Source organism: Meleagris gallopavo, chromosome 5, assembly GCF_000146605.3.
Source record: "Meleagris gallopavo isolate NT-WF06-2002-E0010 breed Aviagen turkey brand Nicholas breeding stock chromosome 5, Turkey_5.1, whole genome shotgun sequence".
Taxonomy (NCBI): Eukaryota; Metazoa; Chordata; class Aves; order Galliformes; family Phasianidae; genus Meleagris; species Meleagris gallopavo.
The window spans coordinates 22,458,551-22,478,650 of record NC_015015.2 but is presented as its reverse complement, the minus strand read 5'-3'; the positions used below and the strand labels follow the sequence as shown (position 1 = coordinate 22,478,650).

The following is a 20,100-nucleotide window of genomic DNA, read 5'->3' as shown; positions in this document are numbered from 1 at the left end:
GATGTGAACACGCACAGATACAAGCTTTGTAGCAAGAGAGCAGTGGAACTTGACTTCTGCTATAATTCTAAAGAATTAGCACCAGGAACATTATGAAGAGAGGTTAACTAATGCTTCCACTTCAACCTCCCCTTTGTTTATGGGACTTTGATTTCATGTGGGCTTTTTTGCTAGACAGAAATAGACAAATTTGTAATGAGGAAGAGAACCATTCAGCTGTTACTCAGTTTTCATTACTCATAATGAAGACTGAAACTCCAGTAAAGCAGAGGAGCCCAGTACCTGCATCAGTCCAGTACAGTTTGTTGGTGACCCAGTCAATTGCCAGTCCAGCTGGACTTTCCAGGCTGGTATCCACCACAACCTAAATAAAAACAAAAACAAGAGAATCCTTAGTGAGATCAGACCCTAGTGAAAAGGCACTAACCCTAATGCACTACTCATTCACAAACATGACAAAAGACAGAAGTTCAAGCAAAACAATAAGATATGAGAGAGAGCATTAAGGACTTACTAGTTCAAATAAGTTTTATGCTTGAAGTTATACATGTTTTTTATGTCTGTTCAAAACACAACTCCAACTCTTGAATTCTGTTTGCCTCATTAATGATAACAATAGCATAAGGGCATGTGCAAGTCCCAAGGCATGCAGCTCTTGTTACAATATTGTACGTAACAGAAAATGCAACACATCTTCCTCTCAGATTCTAGGGCTACAACAGAGGATTCAACCACAGCTTGTAAATCAACATGCTTTTTCCCACTTTAGGGTTTTCCAGATAAACAGGAACCTACACCAAACTTGTGTTTTAAGTGTTCACTGATGTCAGAGCTCACTATTGCCAAAACTAGGCAAATCAATGAACAATAAATCCAACATGAACTACAGTTCCTTAGGAAGCCAGTGTTCCCTAATGGCTTCAAGTCTGATGCACAAGGAGTTTCCTGGCTAGATGGTCTCCACACATAGTTAACCACTGTACCTCCTGGCCTGATCCATCCCATTTTGCTCGGCTGATTGAGTCGGTGCTAACATCTGTCCAGTAGACATAGTCATCCTTTGAGTCCCAGTCCAGAGCCACTGCGCTGCGCACATCAGCAAGGGGGATGACATCATCTGACAGGTCATCTGTGTCAAAGCTGATCCGACGGATGTCCATCCTTCGGGCAAAAAGCAGGAACTTGTCAAGACCTGATCAAAGGTCGAAAGGTCTCCTTTTAATTTCTCTAAGTTCAACAACACAGTGATAGACACAGACAATTCCCTGCTATATCCAAACCTAATCATTTACATCAACTCTCATTGACAGGTCACAGCCCAAGATGTGTATTGCATCTTGATAGCAAAAATTATCATCTTATAAGGGACTGGGATCAGCGTAGGAGTGAAGAACTGCATCCTGGGGTAATCTTTGCTAAGGGAACAAATTCAACCATATTCTTAAAAAAATGGCATAGGTGTATTTCCAAATTAAACAGCTTTGCCATGTCTTGAGAATCTAGGACAACAGTTGGTCTAATTCTCCCACATGGCTGCAAACTAAGAGAAACTCTGGCAGTCAACAAGGTTGAATATCTTGGTCATCACTGACCCAGCTCCTATGAAAGCTTTAGGAAAAGCTTTGACAGGCAGTGTGGCATTAGTAGCAGCCCTGATGTAAGGACCTATGGACCGAGCTTCTCTGCACCCCACCCATCCAGCCTAGTGAAAGGAATGGGAATGCGGAACAAAGAAATGCCTCAAAAAGGAGAGGGCCCTTAATATTATCCAGTCCATCTAGCTGTATCTTCTTGGAAGAAACCGCTGCATATTCCCATGACCAACCCTCTGCCACCCACAAAACATCTGGACACGCAGGCTGTGGTCCCACCTCACTTACTCTGAGCGCAGGCATGGCTGCTGGTCTTGCGGAAGCCAGTGGGACAGGCACAGGTGTAATCCTTGCTGCTCGGCAGGCACAGGTGTGTACAGCCCCCATTGTTGGCCCCACAGCGGTTTCTCCCTGCTCAAGTAGCCAAAGACAAAAATAACCACGCATAAGGCAAAGAGCAAAAAGAAGGGGAAAAATACCAACCAAGGTTCAAAGCCCCGCGTGAATGAGTTAACTTGTCTACGCAGACACTGAGAATAAGAAGTCAAATTAAAGCACCAATTCCATTTTTAGGAGTCAGTATAGTAGAAAAACATTTAAATAAGTATACTTCCCACACAGATTACAGTAATTTAAAAGGATTGTGGGAAGTGTCAGTCATTGCTAGCGCTCACTTATGTTCCTCCTATCTCTCCCCAAACAGTCATGAGCTGTTTCTCACTGCAAAGCATTCACCTCTGAGTGTCAGCAGGGGGAGCTGCGGTAAAACATAGCACAGGGTTACCGCCGCTGAGGCACCTAAACTGAGCTGCTGGATGGAGCAAATGCCGCAGCAGCCCCGGACAGAAGTGGGGGATGCATCAGTACCCTCGGTTCAGGCTTGACATCTCTCTGCTTTAAAGGGTGGGTGGCAGCAACAGTTCTACCAGCAGCTCAAATTGGTCTCTACTCTCTCTGCAGTTACCTGCTGGCTGACGCTGAGGATGCAGTGTGTGAATGTCCATGGGGAAGTGGAGTTTGTTTCGGATGATCTCCTGGTTCTTGCCTGTGAATTTGTTGGCACTGTTAATGCTCTTGGTGTGCCAGTCCGTCCAATACAAACTGTCCTCAAACACGGTGATAGCAAATGGGTGTGGAAGGCCTGCAACAGACATCCAATATGGGGTTTCCATCATGTTCAACAGGACTTGTGCTAGCAGAGAGCAAGGGAACTCTTACCAGTATCCCTTAAGCACTGCCACAGTCAATCTGCTCAAATTCACCATACACTAATGTGACAAGATACTTCCTCTCTCCTGTCCATTGATGTCTGGGTAGCAAAGCCCATCCCTTATTAGTGGCAGAATTCATCCCACAGCAATTAAAAAATAAATAACCATAGAATAACAAGTCACCTACAAGCAGGTGGCTCTGAAGCTCAGCTAAGCACCATGCCTTCTTTGTTGCAGAGAACATTTCCATTACTTACCTTGGCTAATAACAGCTTTCCTATTCCGTCCATCGAGGTCGGCCCTCTCGATGACGTGGTGTTTGGCATCCACCCAGTACATCCGATGCCCTGCATAGTCAATGGTCAGTCCGTTGGGCCAGAAGAGGTGTGTATCCGCAATGATGCGCCGATTAGAGCCATCCATGTTGGAATACTCAATGCGGGGAGTGTTGCCCCAGTCAGTCCAATAGATTGTGCTGGAGTGGGCAGGGAGACAAAGATTAGAATACTAACGTCCCACCTAATGCACACTGCAACACTTCCTATCAGAGCAAAACAATGTTGATCCTGTGACCTCGTGCATGAGAATGGGTTCCATACATGGGAGAAGCAACAGATAGAAAGGTAACACCCAGCACTTTCAGGCTGTTGAAAGCTGAAGAGTCCAGAGTAGGACTAAAGCTCTGAAAGCCCTCAGAACCCTTGCAAAGCTTCCCAAACTACAGGTACCAAGCAAGGAGCTTGCACCCAGGAGCACCACAGTGACCATTGTTCACCCAACCCTTGCATGGAAGGCTCACTGAGAACTCAAGTTTTCACTCACCCCTCCATAGGATGGAGGGCAATCGCCCGGGGTTTCTCCAGGTTCTGCCACAAAAGCACCTTCCTGTGAGTACCATCCAAGTTTGCTACTTCAATTCGAGATGTTCCAGAGTCTGTCCAGTATAATTTGTCATGTATCCAGTCAATAGCAAGTCCACCTATCTCCAGGGGAGAATGAAGCACAGAATGAAATAAGGAGCAGGCTCTGCTCAGAAAAAATGTTCCCTTTCCTTCTTAGCCTCAAGAAAGGCCCAATTCTGTCCTCTTATCTTATTTATTCTCTGTCAGCAGAGATAAATTCCAGGGGGACAATTATCTCACATTCCATTCAGCCCAGTCCAGTGCTTAAGGAGATGTATTCTTTTTTGAACACAGGGTACCTACTTATCTCCACTCACCCATCCCTATTCTCACACCATAGACAGGGAACAAGCTTTTGCCTTTTTTGTGGTGACGCACCTGGGCTCTCCAGACCTGTAGAAACCACTTCTTCCACATTGCTACCATTCAGATTGGCCCTCATTATGCGATCCAGAGTGACATCAGACCAAAATACCAGCTCCTTGCTGTGGTGGAAGTCAAGGGCAATGGCATTTTCCAAGTTGTTCAGGAGCAGTGTATACTCTGAGCGATGAGGCAAGACTTGCCGGATATCAATTCGATTGGCAAAGAGCAGCACTGGCTCTGGCCCTGAGGATATATGAGAAGACAGCATTAGAGTACTTTGATAGGGTCCTGCCTACTATTGCCTTTACTACAAGTCTCAGAACACAGTCTTGCAGCGTTGGTAGTAAGAAACCAACACCCAATTACAGAACAGCTCAGACAGCTCCTTTCCTAACCCTACACATATTTCTACTTTGAAAATGAGCAGTTTTTAAACTTTTGGCAAATGTTCACTCAGCAAGATGTGATCAGTCCAGGTCCCATTTGAGCTCATCTCACCTGAAGCCATACCACTAGGCACACACTTGGCAGCAAGTTTATAGTCTCCTTTGTCTCTATCCACCTTCCAGCCATGCAAACACACAAGCTCTACCACACCTTCTACCGCAACCTCCAACCACAGCAGAACAGGACACAGTTAAAGTATGCCTCAGCCAGATATAAAGTAAGTCAGTAGATACTTGTACTGAAAAAAAAAAAAAAAAATTGAAGTTCTTTATGAAAAAAGTTTGAGAGTTGGGTTTGTTTAGCTTGGAGAAGGCTCTAAGCAGACCTTATTGCAGCCTCCCAGTACTCGAAGGGAGCTTGTAAGCAGGAAGCAGAGTGACTTTTTACATTGTCTGTTAATTACAGCACAAGGGGAAATGGCTTTAAACAAAAAGAGGGGAAATTTAGGTTAGACATTAGAAAAAATTCTTTAGTTGGAGGTGATGAAGCACTGGAACAGGTTGCCCAGAGAAGCTGTGGATGCCCCATCTTTGGAGGTGTTCAAGGTGAGGTTGGATGAGGCTCTGGGGCAGCCTGACCTACTTACTGGCAACCCTGAGCTCAGCAGAGGAGTTGGAGCTTGATGATCTCTAAGGTCTCTTCCATTCTAAGCCATCCTATGATTCTTTATGGATTTCATTAGGGTAATTCCTAATTACGTTCTTATTTCCTGAAATTGAATTCCTAATTCATCAGCTTTTATATCTTGGGAGCTGAGGAATCAAGTTAAACAAATGTACAGATGCCCTTAAAAAACAGATGTCCTTACAGCAGCCACTCAGAAATGGTGACCAGCATCTAAGGTCAAACCAGAGCAAAGAGGTGTGATACAGCTTCACTGACAAGGAAGGACTGAGACACTTCCTGAACAGAAACAGGATGCTGTTTCTGTCTCAGGGTGTAGACCACCTGGAATGACAAGGAATAAGAAAAGAAAGCAGAGGCTGTCCTGCTGGCAAGGAAAGGAAACAGTGAAACACCACCCCACAGTCAAAATCATAAAATTTTCACAGGTTTTCACCAACAACCTAAGCATACCTAATATAAATCCAGGTACTTCCTTGTGTGTGAGCAGCATAATGTTGCCAGTGAAGCATTAAAGGCAAAGTTAAAAGAATTGAACCAACAAACATGCACTAGAGTAAGACTGAATTTCTGTTTACCTAGAGCTTTGCAGCTACGCTTGTCAGGGCGCAGCTCATAGCCTTGCTCACACCAGCACTGGAAGCCACCTTCACTGTTGGTACAGCCTTGACTGCAGTAACCTTCCTCAGCACATTCATTCACATCTGCATGTTAGAGACAAAGGGATAAAATTACTATTATAAAATTAACAAGCCTAACAATCTCACCACAAGCTTGCTTCTGTCTTCATGCTCCAATTTGCACCCCATCATAGCTATCAACTCCAAGCACATCAAAGCAGCAGGGAAGAGGCTATTGCTCCAAAAACTCACCTTGGCATGACCGGCCATCTTCCAGAAGCCTGTAACCTGTATGGCAGGTGCACTGCACCATCCCTCGTACCATCTGGCACTTCTGAGCACAGCCACCATTGTTGATATTGCAATTCTCCTCCCCTGTTCGTGGACCTGTGAAAGCAATAGATGAAGACAACTGAGCTGAAACCACAAAGCAGCTGCTTGTGTTCTCAGCTGTTAAGTAGCAGTCACCTCCAGAACAGGCTAAGCAAGACAGGGAGGATACAGGTTGTGCTGGAAGCTGCGTCTTTACACTCAGAAATGTCCCCTGCAGGCCACAACCCACAGGGAGCAGCTACTCCCAAGATCTGGACAATGACACTCAGAATAATATGGCTGGGGATTCACTATCTCTGCAAACAGACTTTGATACCTGAGAGTATAATCTTCTCCCCATTATTCCTTCTCCACAGTATGCAATTGGAAAACCACAAAGGTCAGCGTCCTCAGTCTTCAACCCACACTCCCTTCCATTAACACGGCCCAAGCTTTCTTCCTTACACACATCCTTCAGCAACACTAAATTGACTCCCACACACAGTGCCTCCATTTATATTTAAGACCTGACTTGCAGAACTTACGGCAATTTTGATGCGGGCTCTCATCACTGCCATCTCCACAATCATTTGCTCCATTGCAGAGCTTCCGTTGGCCAATGCAACGCCCATTCCCACACAGGAACTGGTCTGGAGCACACTGAGGGGTCCCTGCAATAGAGGAAGGGGAATGTAAGCACACCAGAGCTTACTGATGGAACAAAGGTCATGGGGAAGTAATGGATAAAGAACGTTTTCTAAGATTGGTTACAATCTTTATACATGAACAGAAATCCATTACTTCCTCTTTCCTTGAATTCAACTCATCTTCCACTTCATACTGCTCCAAATTTCTTTACATTGACTCAGAGGCTTGTTAGCTCTCCTCCAGACTGACTCCAATGCTGCTTTGCTGGAAGTTCAGCTATTTAGTTTCTCTCAGAATGACTTCAGAGTCTTAGCTTAATTCCCTTTGGTTCCAGATTCCACAACGTTCCTGAGCATGTGTCAGAGAGGAGCAAGTTTAATCATCCGAAATGCCAAACCAGCAAGGCTATGGATCTTAAACCTGCTGAGGAATGTGTGTCTTGTCCAGCACTAACTGCACTGTGACGGACTTGGAATGAGATTTACATGCATCCTTGAAATGTGAGCTCAGGCAACAGGATTTCACACATGAGCTACACACTTCAACTTCTGCTGTTGGCAGGGACACTACGGAATTCCTGAAAGTAAAGTAATGCTATTTGTAGGGACTCTGCCAATCTAATTGTTTCTTCAATGATAACTGCACTGTCCTATTGCCTCTTATTTCTTGTATCTCTCAAGCTGATTTTGTTAGTGGTTTCCAAATCATCACACTCTGATAATCCTAGGAATACAACAAGACAATACAGTTACCAGCAAAGAAAAAAATAACTTGGCAGGCTGTCTGTAAGCAGAATGGAAAAGGGTAGTTTGAGATTGTCAAAGAGAAATAAGAACTAACAGGCACACCAACTGGGAACACAGAAACATGCTGACTCACTTTTCAGGGCACAGGAATACTTTTAATAAAGGTTTCTGAAACTTGGACCACATTTATCATAATGAAGATAGAGATTCTTACTTAAGTTGATCTCCTAGCATTCTAGGAACTTTCTTTCTATAGCCAGCAAAATACATAATTCTAAGCATCACAGGTTTCTAACTCTTGCTACAGACATTAAGGCTATTTCTCATCAGATGAGCCAGTACATGTTCTGCTGTGACTAAAACCTCCAGGTTAACTCTTTGTTGCTATCACTGTAGACCTAACGCAGAACTGCACAATTAATTTTATGGTAGCAATAGCTGTACTAAACCATGTTGGGGTTTGTTTGGAGAGGTTGAATTTCAGTGGCTCTGGAATTTTGATTTGGCTTCAGGGCAACAACAATTCAATGTTTGTTTTAAATACTTTGGTTATTAAGACAAGGAAACATAGTTACTGCTTTTTCCTCAAGTACAATTGCTTTTTCCAGGATTATTATTACTATCTTCTGCATGCTGGTGCTCATGACAGCTGACGTAGCTCCAGGACCTCTGAGCTCAGCCTCAGCTCTTCTTGTACAATAAAAACTGTCCACTCTTCGACAGGCCCATGGTTACAGTTCTAAACTATCCCTTTTATCACCTGTAAACCCACTTTTTAAAATACACAGATCTAGACAGGTCAGTATACACTTCTGGACTCTGCTCACTATGACAAATGCACTGACCAGTATGCATTACTCCTCAACAAAGGCTACAGACAACCTGAAGGATTTAAGAAAAATTGAAGATTCTAGATATTTCCTGAATCCTACAGTAATATGAGGGTCTCTTGAAATCCTCTTCTTTTCTATATCCATAATTATATAAAAGAATATCTATCTATAAGGGAAATGATTATGACAAAGAACAAGAGAGACTCCTGAGCAAAGGTAGAGGGGACAGCAGGGGTTGGCATCCTTAACCTCTAAAACAAAGGATTCCTTCTTAACTTTCATAACACTTCTTTTGATCTATTGCCTGTTAACAATTGCTTGGCAGCTTCATATGGCAACACAAAAGCTACCCAGAATTACCTATAAAGCATGAGCTAGACTCATGCTTATTTAACAAATGTAGCAACTTTGAAAATTATTAGTATTTACAAGTCTGAGTGGAACTGCCTCAAAGCTTTGTGGTAAATCATAGCATGGACAGGATAGAAAGATGCAGGGATCTGATGTGAAAACACAACCACTTTAGTTAGTCGAAGCACTAGAACTGCATGTGTTTGTGAGCAAAGAAAATAGCCTACATAACTCACACTTTGAGAAGCACTGAAAGTTGAGGCTGAACTCTGTCAAGCCATCCAAAGGAGACTTTGCAATCCATTACCTCCAGGATGGAACTATTAGCTACAAGCAGCAAAGCAGCAGACCAAACCTGTGTTTTCACAGTTCTCCTCATCACTGTTGTCGGAGCAGTCATCTTCCCCATCACAGCGCCAGGACAAACGGACACAGCGGCCTGATTTACAGCGGAACTGGTCAGCTGTACACATAGATGTAGCTGAGGGGTCAAAAAAAAAAAAAAGAAAAAAGAAAAAAGTCAGATGAGCAAGAATGATCAGAAGAGCCTAGTTTCAATAACATTCCCCCACACACTCGTGCATTCAGCAGAAATGGAACATTCCCATTAGTCCCCGGCACTCACTGCAGTTCCTCTCATCAGACTGGTCGTCGCAGTCAGAGTCTCCATCGCACCGCCAGCCGGCATTAATGCACAAGCCACTGTTGCACATGAACTCCCCAGAGCGACATGGCTGGTGAGATGCTGCAGGGATATTAAAAAACACTGAGTGAATTCAGACCAATGGAACATCCAAGAAATCTCTTAATGCCACACTTTCCCGCTACTATTGCGGAACTCAGTCCTGACTAGACCCCTCCTGGAAACTGCTTTAATTCTTGCGTACAGAAATGTGCTGATTATGCAGTGATTCCTGTCACTACTCTCAGTTTCCTGAATTTAAAATAATAAAAGAGACAGCTTGTGTGTGATCAATTAGATGGCTGTTTTTCCAGCCAACTCAAAATCCATTTAGGTTCGCAAGTCAAATGTTTGGACCCATGCATCACTCTGCACTAACTTACAGCAGTCAGATTCATCAGACCAGTCCCCACAGTCATCGTCGCCATCACAGTGGTAGATGTCCAAGATGCAGCGCCCATATGCACACTGGAATTCCTCCAAGCTGCAGGTGGCAGCTGGAACATCTGATGCTAACAAAGGAATCAAACAAAATATGCCTAAGGTAACAGGGCACAATCCAGTTTAGATGCAACCTTTCTCAATCTAATAACAAAACTAGCAAGTATTCAGTGGAAAAGTGTTGGAAATTGCTAGTTCTTGCTGCCTATCTCTGCATGACCTGTATTACTCAGAGGACCATCAGTGCTGTTTGTGCTTCACTGAGGAGTGGTTTAAAGCTATACCAAAGGCAACTGTGCAGTCAACACCCTATTAAAAAATAAAAATGAAAAAAAAAAAAGAAAGAAAGTGATGAAGATCTATGAGTGTCACCTTCTCTCTTGTGCTCAAGATACTGTCCTAGTGCACTCTGCAAAGAATTTTAATTGTTATTAAATCTCCAAAAAACAGACACAGAAACAGAAATAAAAACAAAACTATCATTTTGAGTAGCTCTTAATATAGAGGCACATCAGAACAAAAGGTTAAAGTATGGCACAATTCCTTCAAAATTGTAACAAAAATATGCGCCTGAAGACCAAAGGAAGCAGGAAGCAACTGAGTGCCCACTTCTGCACCTGACCTTTCTTCACTCCCTTCGCTCTCAAGCCATCACTCAAACAAACTATGTTTCATCAGTAAGGAGCACTGGCATACCCCAGGCAGAGCCCAATAAACCTAGTCAAGGATTTTCCCACTGTTCTCTGTTCAGCAGCATACAGTGTGGGAAGTGATGAAAAATACGAGTCCCACACAACGGAATCTGTCTCTTCTCCTACTGTCCAGAGAAATGAACTGCATGTTTCAGACACGTGACCCTTTCAACTGAGGAGCTCCAAAAACAGATCTATTAAATAAAAGGGAAAACAAAGAATGGCAATCTGGGACAGGAACTATGCCTGTAGGCATGCAGTAAGAGCTCCAGTTCAGCCAGTATCCAGTGGATGGGTACTGAAATGTGTGTTAACCTGCTTCTTACCAAGGAAATCTGAAAGAAGTGTTTGGGCTTCTCTGAGGAGAAAGTGAAGCCAGTAATGTAAATTCTCATGTACTGTGATTAAATTATATGACTCTCCTACTCCCCAGTATTCTCCAGAAAAAATAAATAAAATAAAATAAAATAAAATAAAATAAAATAGGAAAAAAAAGAAAAAAAAAAAACAGCTTTGTCCTACATTGTTTTAGATGAATAATGAGCAGCATTGGACATAAGAAAAAGATGACAGCCATGCTGAGGAAGATAAGATAAAAGGAGGTAGCCAAACAAAGCTTCTTAGTGAAGTTCCATACCTAAAATGCCTTACAGAAAAAACTGTCATCTACAATTTGAGAGGCATTCCAGCTCAGAGGAGCAGGGGCACCAATTCAGGTTGCCTGTAAACCTCCATAGCAGGCAAGGTTGAAAAATCTCCCCTCACTCCCCCAGGGCATACTGTGGCCTGTGGGGAAGCAATAGGCAAAGGAGGAAGAAAAGAGAGGGGAAAAGCGAGGAAGAGAAGCTGCCTTCCTCTTAGAGCCCTTTCCCAGCTTAGAAATGTTTGCAACCCCTGGTTTGCTGCCAACTCTCATTATCTAGAGAGATAAAAGACAACTCCTCCATGCACCCACTCCCCCTGCCCTTCAGGAGCTGGCAGCCCTGATCCCTCCTCCCAGAGCTTTTTGAAGTTTCCTGCTATCTAGAACAAATTCTGCAAAATGCCTTTGAGAGCACGGTGGGGGAAGGGACCACTGAAACTTTCACAGACGTTAACTGTGCACAGTTAACAGCAAAGAGGGAGTGGGGGTCAGGAAGGGACATAATAGACTCTTGTCCCATTTACTACAAGGCTATGATGGTGGAAAACAAAACAAAAAAAAAAAGACAACCGTTGTTGGCTCTCACACCCCCATCTCTCTCCATTCCCATCAGTCAAATCAGTTTCTAGCTAGCTCGTTTACCATCCCTTATCAGACAATGTCCTGCATAAAGCACCTGAATGGTGAGGAGCTGGTTTTGCAGGTAGCCCTTGCAGCATGCCAGTTAGCAGCATGAAGTCCTTGAAGATATTATCAGTGGGCAGAGTCCCCTGAGAAATTCTGGGCAGGATTCAGACAAGAGGATAAAGAAGGCAATTGTTTTCTCCCTTTTCCCCTTGCCCTTTATCTCCTGTAGTCTTATATACAGCTATACTCACTACATCATAAGCCCCTTGCTCTGATCAAGGTCACATAGCCATGGGAAGCAACAGAGAAGTAGCCAGGAACAGATCAAGTATTTCTGTGAGATAACACAAGAGACACACCATCCTCTCGTGCCCTCTGGGGTAGACAAGAGAAGGCAGCATAGCTACCGGTACAGGTAGAACTGACTTGTTTCTGATCTCTGCTGCAGGAAACGTGTCAAATCTCAAGACAAGAGCAGGTCCAATGGGTTATTTCCTATCGTTACAAAGCAAGAAGAGCACTTACGGCAATTCTCTTCATCCGAACCATCTTTGCAGTCTGTGTCACCATCACAGAACCAGTGCTCAGCTATGCAGCTGCCATCGCTGCAACGAAATTCCTTCTCTGAGCATTTCCTCATGTCTGCAGAGAAAGCAATACAAAAGAAAAATCTTTGACTTTTCTTAGAATGCTCAGGAAAAACCACACCAGAGTCCTGATGCTCCTAGGGCACCAGCAAACATGACTGCTCATTAAATCACACATTTTCACGTCATGCAGTGCCTGGACAAAACCACTAGTGCTCATTTAATAGACAAAGAGTAGTGGATTCAAACGGAATCCATGGGATTTCACAATGGCATGTCAAGGAATAACAAGTCACAAATGATTTTCGCCTGGCAAATTAGCCACAGCCTGAGATCCCAAGCAGCCAGTCAGGGAAAAAATATCACACAAACTTTGCTCAGATGAGCCAGCCGCAAGCCCTTGACGTGCTAAGGGGATCTTAAAACTGCACAGGTGGGAGTCTGTGCAATGCCTTTTTAAGCACCAGCAGGGCATTCATCATATTGGCAGCACCACTACTCACCACACTGCTCATCACTGTTGTCTCCACAATCGTTGTCACCATCACAGTGCCACAGGCTGCGGATGCAGTACCCATTCTGACACGAGAACTCATCTTCCTCACATTCTCGTGGTGCTGCCAGGGCACAATATAGAATAAGGTGAAGGTAAGGCACAAAGATTTATCTAGTAGAAAAACAAATGTATAGCATATCGTAAATAGAGCAACATCCTCCCTCAAGAATACTGCCATGTTGGAGAGGTTTTTTTCCTTTTCCCTATCAACACCAGGATGGCCACTGAATGTCTCTCTCCCACTCCAACTGCATGTTGACAGTACAGCAAGCTCTAAAACCTGAGAACAAGGGCTGGAGAAAGGAGCAGAGTGAGTCATCCACCATGTGCTGGTATTTTTGCACAGCTCCAAGTCAAGTTCAAGTGATCCTTTTTGGCAATGCATGCCTCCTTAAAAATTTAAAAATTAATAAGACTTAACCAGAACAAATGTAGAGTCTTGCAACTGAAGGGGAATAACCATATGCATCAATACAGGTTAGGGGATGCCCTGCTGGAGATGAGCTCTGTGGAGAAGGAGAAGGATCTGGTGGTCCTGGTGGACAACAGGTTGGCCATGAGCCAGCAGTGTGACTGGTGGTCAAGAAAGCCAGTGATATCCGGGGTACATTAAAAAGAGTGTGATCAGCGGGTCAAAGGAGGTGATCCCTCTCTACTCTTGGTGAGGCCACATTTGTAATAATATGCCAGTTCTGGACTGTCCAGTTCACAAAAGACAGGGATCTACTAGGAGACCAGCAGAGGGTCATAAAAGGACTGGAATATCTCCCACGTGAGGAAAGGCTGGGTGACCTGGGTCTGTTCAGCCTGGGGAAAAGATGACCAAGAAGGAATCTCATAAATGTTTATAAATATCTAAAGGGAGATGGGAAGCAGATGGATGAGGCCAGGCTCTTCTTGGTGGTGCGTAGTGATAGGACAAGGAGCAGTGGCCTAAAACTTGAACATAGGAAGTTCCATACTAACTAGAAGGGTGATGGAGCACTGGAATAGGTTGACAGAGAGGTTGTGGAGTCTCCTGTGGAGATATTCAAGACTCATCTGGATGCCTACTTGTGCAACCTATTGTAGGGTACCTGCTTTAGCTAGGAGGCTGGACTCAATGATCTCTTGAGGTCCCTTCCAATTCCTGAATTTCTGATATTCTGTGGCTATCATGATCTGGCAAACATTTAATGGTGGAATTCAGCTCCACCTTTTTTTCCCACAATGTCAAAGTTATCTACACAGGAAAGGTGAAAGAGAAAATTCACTGAAAAGCGGAAGAGAAAATTTAAACTTCTTCTAAACTCTCCAGCATTTGCAGCCTCACTCTACTCTGTCTGCCAATCTTCCACAAAAGCTTGTCTGCAGGCCAGCGAGGAAAGAAAAAGGGACTGCAGAATTAGTACCTGAGGACTTTAATCCATCATAAATCTTCCTACAGTTAAGTGCTAGTCTGGACAACTCCCTAGGACTCTCTTATTCAGAAAACCAACTCCTTTCATTAGTCTCCAGATCTTTTGATCACACCCTTCTCTACTTAAATATACGGGCATTCCAACTTTTTATGAAAAAATAGAAGACCGAAAGGATCCAGAACCACATATCTTTTCTTTCATGAAAAATGGATCAGGAAACTAAGCTTAATCCAGCCATTCAGAACATCACACAGAATAGATGTTAAAACCCTGAACTCTGCTTTCCAGTCCTCTGCCCAGATAGCAAAGACCAGGGGTATACTGATTAAAAAGTGAATTAATTAGCACACAAGTATTGCATAAATACTTAAAAAGACAGTTTACAGCCAAGAGAATTATTTTTAATTTTCTTGAGATATGATTGAGTCACTCTGGAGTACCACACACACAACTGTTGTAGAATTCAAGAGCTGCCGGGTGATGCTTATCAAGCAGCTGCAATCAACCAGACAGCACAAAATACTGCTCCTAGCTGCAGCCTGATGTCAGCTCCAGCAACCAGTGCAGTTTCAAAGAAGCTGATCAAGTGCTATGCAAGACGTTAGTTCCCCAGCACACGCTGCCAAGTACAGACTGGATGATCTGTTTCAGTGAAGGAAAGCTGCATCCCTGAACACCTTTTGCCAACAGAAGCCAGCCACAAATAACAAAACATAAAAGTGTAAAAGGAGGGGGCTAAGGTCCAAGGGCTCAGGCAAAATTCCCTCTGTTTTAATAAGCTGTAGAAGCAAAACAGCAGTGCTCACGGCTAGCAGCATGCCATGGCAGCTCTTCTGAAGACTGCACCTTGCAGGCAGCAGACAAGCCAGCTTTCAGGGTAACTGCTGTCCACGCAGGCATCATCCCTACAGCACCTTTCTCTCTCCTCAGGGAACTCGGTTTGAAGGGAGAAGATGCTGGGGACAAGGACAGCAGAAAAGCAAGCACAGCAGAAAAGTCAGACAGTGGAACCTGAGGCCACAGGAAGTTAGCCAGACAAGCAGTTCAGTTGGTATTTGGCAGAGGTTAGGCATTTCCATGAAGAGGGGAGGACACGAAGCACTCAGCTCAGGGAACTACTTCATGCGACATTAACTAGCAAGGCTGTGGGGCATAAACTGTTCTGCAGCTGGCTGGAGAAGCATCCCCTCCCCCAGGACACACATCTGAACAGTGAGCCAAGTGCCAACACAGGAGGGCTTACTGACATCAGGAACACCTCTGTCAGAGGAAGGATGTCGCTTATTGCAAGCCAAGGGTTTGCCTCAGCGGATAAACTCTTAGAATTCCACAATAAAAAGGGCTAGCTTTCCCCAGCCACGGCAAGTAGGCACTGCACCCACCCTTTCCACTTAGAGAGATGACTTACGGCAGTCCTGTTCATCAGAATCATCCTCACAGTCATTGTCTCCATCGCAGACCCACGACCGGCGGATGCACTTCCCATTGTCACAGTGGAAGTCCAAGGGGGAGCAAGTGGGCAGCACTGCAACAGCAGAAAAACACTTCAGTATGAAGCTGCAGTCAACTTCCTTCCTGAAAGTTCCTTCATCCTAGTGGAGGAAGGCTACATCTTTTATAAACAAAATACATGAATTTTTGAGTCATGAGGAAGAGCTGTGCCTCAGATGGTGGGCCAGGGTAAGTTTGCAGCCTGTCAGTCTTTCCTCCCCAGAGAAACACTGACCTTTCCACAATAGAGGAGCTGTCATTACTCCCCACTGAGTTTATTTTTTCTCTTTCATCCTTAAGCCCGCTATCGTCCTCTTATGGCACGTTTTTATAACAAGGAAAATTACAGTATCAACATTTTTCTGTATGCTTCACAATGCAGTTCACCCAGTTTCAATCACACAGTTAGTTCTTTAGGGTAAGAACCATGAGAAGCAGTGGTTTTGGGAACAGGGTTTTGCAAGGTGCATGAAAAACACATAAAATGCATGTTTCAGCTTGGAGGATCTGCCAGCAATTTAGTCTAAAGAACCTGCAAGGAAAAGCAGGAATCCAGGACATATTCACTGTACCTCTGCTATGGGCAATAGAATTCAAATCCTGCTAGACATCTCCAGAAGGGACCAAGAAAGAGGGAGTGTGGGACACTTTCCTACACAGGATTCTGGTGGCAATGGAGTGGAACCACAAATCCACAGCATTTAACGAGGCCTGGAGCCACAAAGATGAAATTCAAGAGGGAGCAGCATCAGCCCTGTCCTTCCCCCACAGATGAGAGGAACACTCAACTCCAGGGAAGTTCATGCTTTTAAGTGCTGCCAGCTGTGGTAAGGAAGGGGCTGCACAAGACTGTTCCTGACAGGTGTGTTCTCCAAAGAGCAAGGTTAGCTCAGTGACATGAAGGGGAGCACAGGCAGTGCCTGAAACCCTTTCATCCCAGCCCAGCCTGCCGACAGCATCTCCCATCTGTCACCAGGAGGGCCAGCCCTTGCCTGCTATGCTTCTGCTTCCACTGCCAATGCTATCCTGGAGGTGGGAGCACAAAGGGGGATGGGAGGGTTAAAAGAAGACTGTGAAGAAAGCAACCACACACACAAAGAGGAGGATTGGATAAGGAGCACAAATAGTCATGTTTTCAGCTTTTCCAGCTTCCTTAACCCTCCATTTCCATTCACCACAGGATTGCTGCCAACGTCCTGTGAAAGCAGTATGGATTACACTACGTAGAATCATTCACAGCTCTGCTCTTTATAGCATGCCCTCCAACATTTCATACCAATCGTCTGTCCTAAAAGTCTCTCACCCTAAGAATACACCAGAGCAGTTAAATTCAGACCTACTGTAACAGACACCTCTTTTTGTAACCACAAAAGCGGATCATCTTTTCAGTCACTCCTGTAACAGGGCAGGCATAGGCATCCCTGTAACTGACAGAACATCATTGCAGATGTCACCACAGATGATGCTGAAGCTTGTGTTGAATGGCAAAATACAGAATTTGACACGAGTCCTTGCAAAAATGTTTATTATCTCAAGGATGCCTTGCGTAGGTATATATGTCCAGATAACACCACGCCAGCTTCAGGCCTTGGAGAGGTATGAAGGAAAGGGAAGCATACAAATCTGTATCATCACCCCATATCTCCAGCAGTACCCTGGCCTTCCAGTAGCTGACCCATTTCTTTACTCTTCATGCTGCTGCATTAAAGCAAAGGGGCATCCCCTTCATTCTCATGGGGGACAGAATGGGAAAACATCCCTAAATTCTACTTCCAGACAAAACCAAGACAAAGTTTTAGATTCAGAAGATCAGTCCCACAGATCAGCCCTCCCTCCTTCCAGGACAGATCCCATACTTTGCACGCTGAAGCAAACCTTCCCTGGCCTCAGCTGCCATTTCAGGACTAAGACCATCCCCCCAGCATATGCTTTTCTGTCTGCTCTCCCCAGTCCCAGCGTGACTAATCACCAAAGGACTGCACAGGAGCCGCCTGGAAGGGAATTTGCATGCTGACTCTCCAGGGGAGAATTCTTCAGGCTCGCAGAGGGTTAGGCCATTAGCACTGGTTCAGAGCTGATACCATTATCCCATTGAACTGCTGCATCCCTTCATGAGGTAACGACACAAAATGAAATTCCACCCCTACAGGGAGCAGTTCAGCCAATTTCATACTTCCCCTAAATATAAAAATTGAGCTTCAAGCACAGAGGAGGGGGTGCATGAGCAGGGGAAAGAGAGCAAAACACATACAAAGGAGGACCTAATTCCCACCCCAGCAGACAGCAAGTGTGTGCCAGCCCAGACAGCACCAGGGGGGAGATAAATCCCCTTCTACAGGAGCTCTCCTATAAAGGAGGAAGAAAAAAAAATCCCAAAACTACTTAAGACAAAAAGCAGAAAAACAAAAAAACAACCCTAATGAACAAAGGCTGATGTTTCATAAAGCTTAGGAACCGCCAATGGGATCAGGACAGGGATCCATGTAAATTTGTAACCTGAATCTAATCATGTTCAGAAACAGATGCTTCAAAGGAAAATGCAGGAGATTCCAGGAGCAGCTTTCAGGCAAGGGCAGCCTCTCCCTAACCTCTTTTCCCAGCCCTGCCCCTCCCAGCCCACAATCCCTTCTCCCCATTATAAAGCAAACTGTCTTCAAAGAAACATTCCTGCTTGTTCTACACACGTCAGCTTCAGTTTCACTGTACAGCTCTTTGTTCTGGGACTACTATTATTCAGCCTTTATGCTGATCATTTATTTCTTTGTACTTTGATGGAATTGAGTTTTATTCCTATGAAGTGAAAGCTGAGGGCATAGTATTAGCTCAGAGCTAACGTTTAGTGCTGTTGTAAATATATCCAGACAAGATGTTTGGAAATACAAAGTTAAGAGAAAATTCAAAAGTTAAGACGTCACACTTGGGAAACACATAGTATTTGACATTCAAACAGCCTCCACTGTATTTTTCTCTGACATGATAGAATAGCTATACAATATGGTAAGCATATTTCACAGCCTTGACTAATTTTAAAAGCCATACTTCCATGTTCTTCCTCTCTCAGTCAGAAGAAGAATACATGGCCACATAAACAAAACATTAAGGACTTCTCTCGGCAGAGAGGGAGCAAGACCTCTCTGGACAAACTGGATTAGCAGTTAGAAGACTGGAAAAAGAACATTGGTATTTTCTCCTCAGATTTGATTGTTATTATTGCATGACTGTGGGATAGTTCTGGCCCCACTTCTACCAGTGGTAAAATTAAGGATATTTATTTTGTTTATTACTTCCTAGGAAAGCTGCAAGGCTTTCATAGGCACGATTTCCCCGATGAGAAAATAATCATTGCACTAACATGTTTTCACCACTGCTCAGAGCAGAATTAAATAACACAATGGTAAACACAGTAACACCTCACTACTCCACTTCCCCACTCGATTCCAGTTTCATCTCTCCACATCTGTGCAAATCAGCTGCAGTTTTCTTAAAAGAGATGTGCAAAGGCAAATCCTAGGAGAGAGCTGGAGACAGAAAAATGCCCAGAAAGATGGGAACTAATCTGCTTTCCTAGGCAGAAGGAACAAGCACGAGGAAGGGAAGCTTGTGGGAAGAGCAAAGCGAGCCAGTGACAGCCCAAGACAGCACATCTGTCGACCGACAGTGAGCAACACAAAAAGGCCTTTGAACTTCCAACCATTTCCCTGAGCTCATCCCTCTGCATGGTCACACTGGACATCATCCAAGGCTTCGGCAAAGCTAGGTCTATCGTAGGGCTGCTGTTCCTCCCCCTCTCCCAACTCCTATTACACAGGGCACTCTTTTATGGCCAAGCTGAAGGAGAGGGGGAGGGCAGGGGGAAAGGGAGGTTTATAAGGTGAAACGCAGACTGAATCACGTCTCGCTGTCCTTTGAACACTTTATCCCCACTGCCTGCAGTGACCAGATTGCTTTGTATCCAAGGACAGCAAGTGACTGGTGCCCTAATCTGGGTCACAGCAGTTTGAACAATACTGTTTGATTAGACTATCTCTTCGTCACGTGAAGAATGAGGAGTTAATTCAGAAACAAATATAAATTACAAAGTTTTCATACCACCTACAGCTTGAGCCCCACGTGTGTATACACAACATCCACAAACACACGTGCACACAGAGATCTGTTTGCTGTGCTCTGCAGCACAGCAGGCCTTAGGTCCACAAAGAAGAATAAAGGCTGCTAGTAAGCTCCCAGGAAAGAAGAGGAGACACTACATTCCACCAGCCACATTTTGTAGAATAACAGAAAATGTTTTCAACGGCACTGCTGAACTGTATGTAAGCACTTCGCTGGTCA

The 20,100-nt window shown here is 44.4% G+C and overlaps 1 protein-coding gene across 1 annotated transcript in view; it reads right to left on the bottom strand.

The window, feature by feature from the left end:
* Nucleotides 1-20,100, bottom strand: part of LRP4 (LDL receptor related protein 4) — a 36,749-nt gene that overhangs the window by 16,442 nt on the left and 207 nt on the right. Inside the window, exons 2-17 of the mRNA XM_019616096.2 lie at nt 15,689-15,872; nt 12,828-12,941; nt 12,263-12,379; nt 9,718-9,846; nt 9,278-9,397; nt 9,008-9,133; nt 6,620-6,745; nt 6,015-6,149; nt 5,721-5,846; nt 4,084-4,314; nt 3,626-3,782; nt 3,061-3,278; nt 2,557-2,733; nt 1,881-2,003; nt 984-1,192; nt 283-364 (exon numbers count right to left, since the gene is read on the bottom strand). Coding sequence (XP_019471641.1) covers nt 283-364; nt 984-1,192; nt 1,881-2,003; nt 2,557-2,733; nt 3,061-3,278; nt 3,626-3,782; nt 4,084-4,314; nt 5,721-5,846; nt 6,015-6,149; nt 6,620-6,745; nt 9,008-9,133; nt 9,278-9,397; nt 9,718-9,846; nt 12,263-12,379; nt 12,828-12,941; nt 15,689-15,872 — 2,374 coding nt within the window. The remainder of the gene's footprint in view (nt 1-282; nt 365-983; nt 1,193-1,880; nt 2,004-2,556; nt 2,734-3,060; nt 3,279-3,625; nt 3,783-4,083; nt 4,315-5,720; nt 5,847-6,014; nt 6,150-6,619; nt 6,746-9,007; nt 9,134-9,277; nt 9,398-9,717; nt 9,847-12,262; nt 12,380-12,827; nt 12,942-15,688; nt 15,873-20,100) is intronic.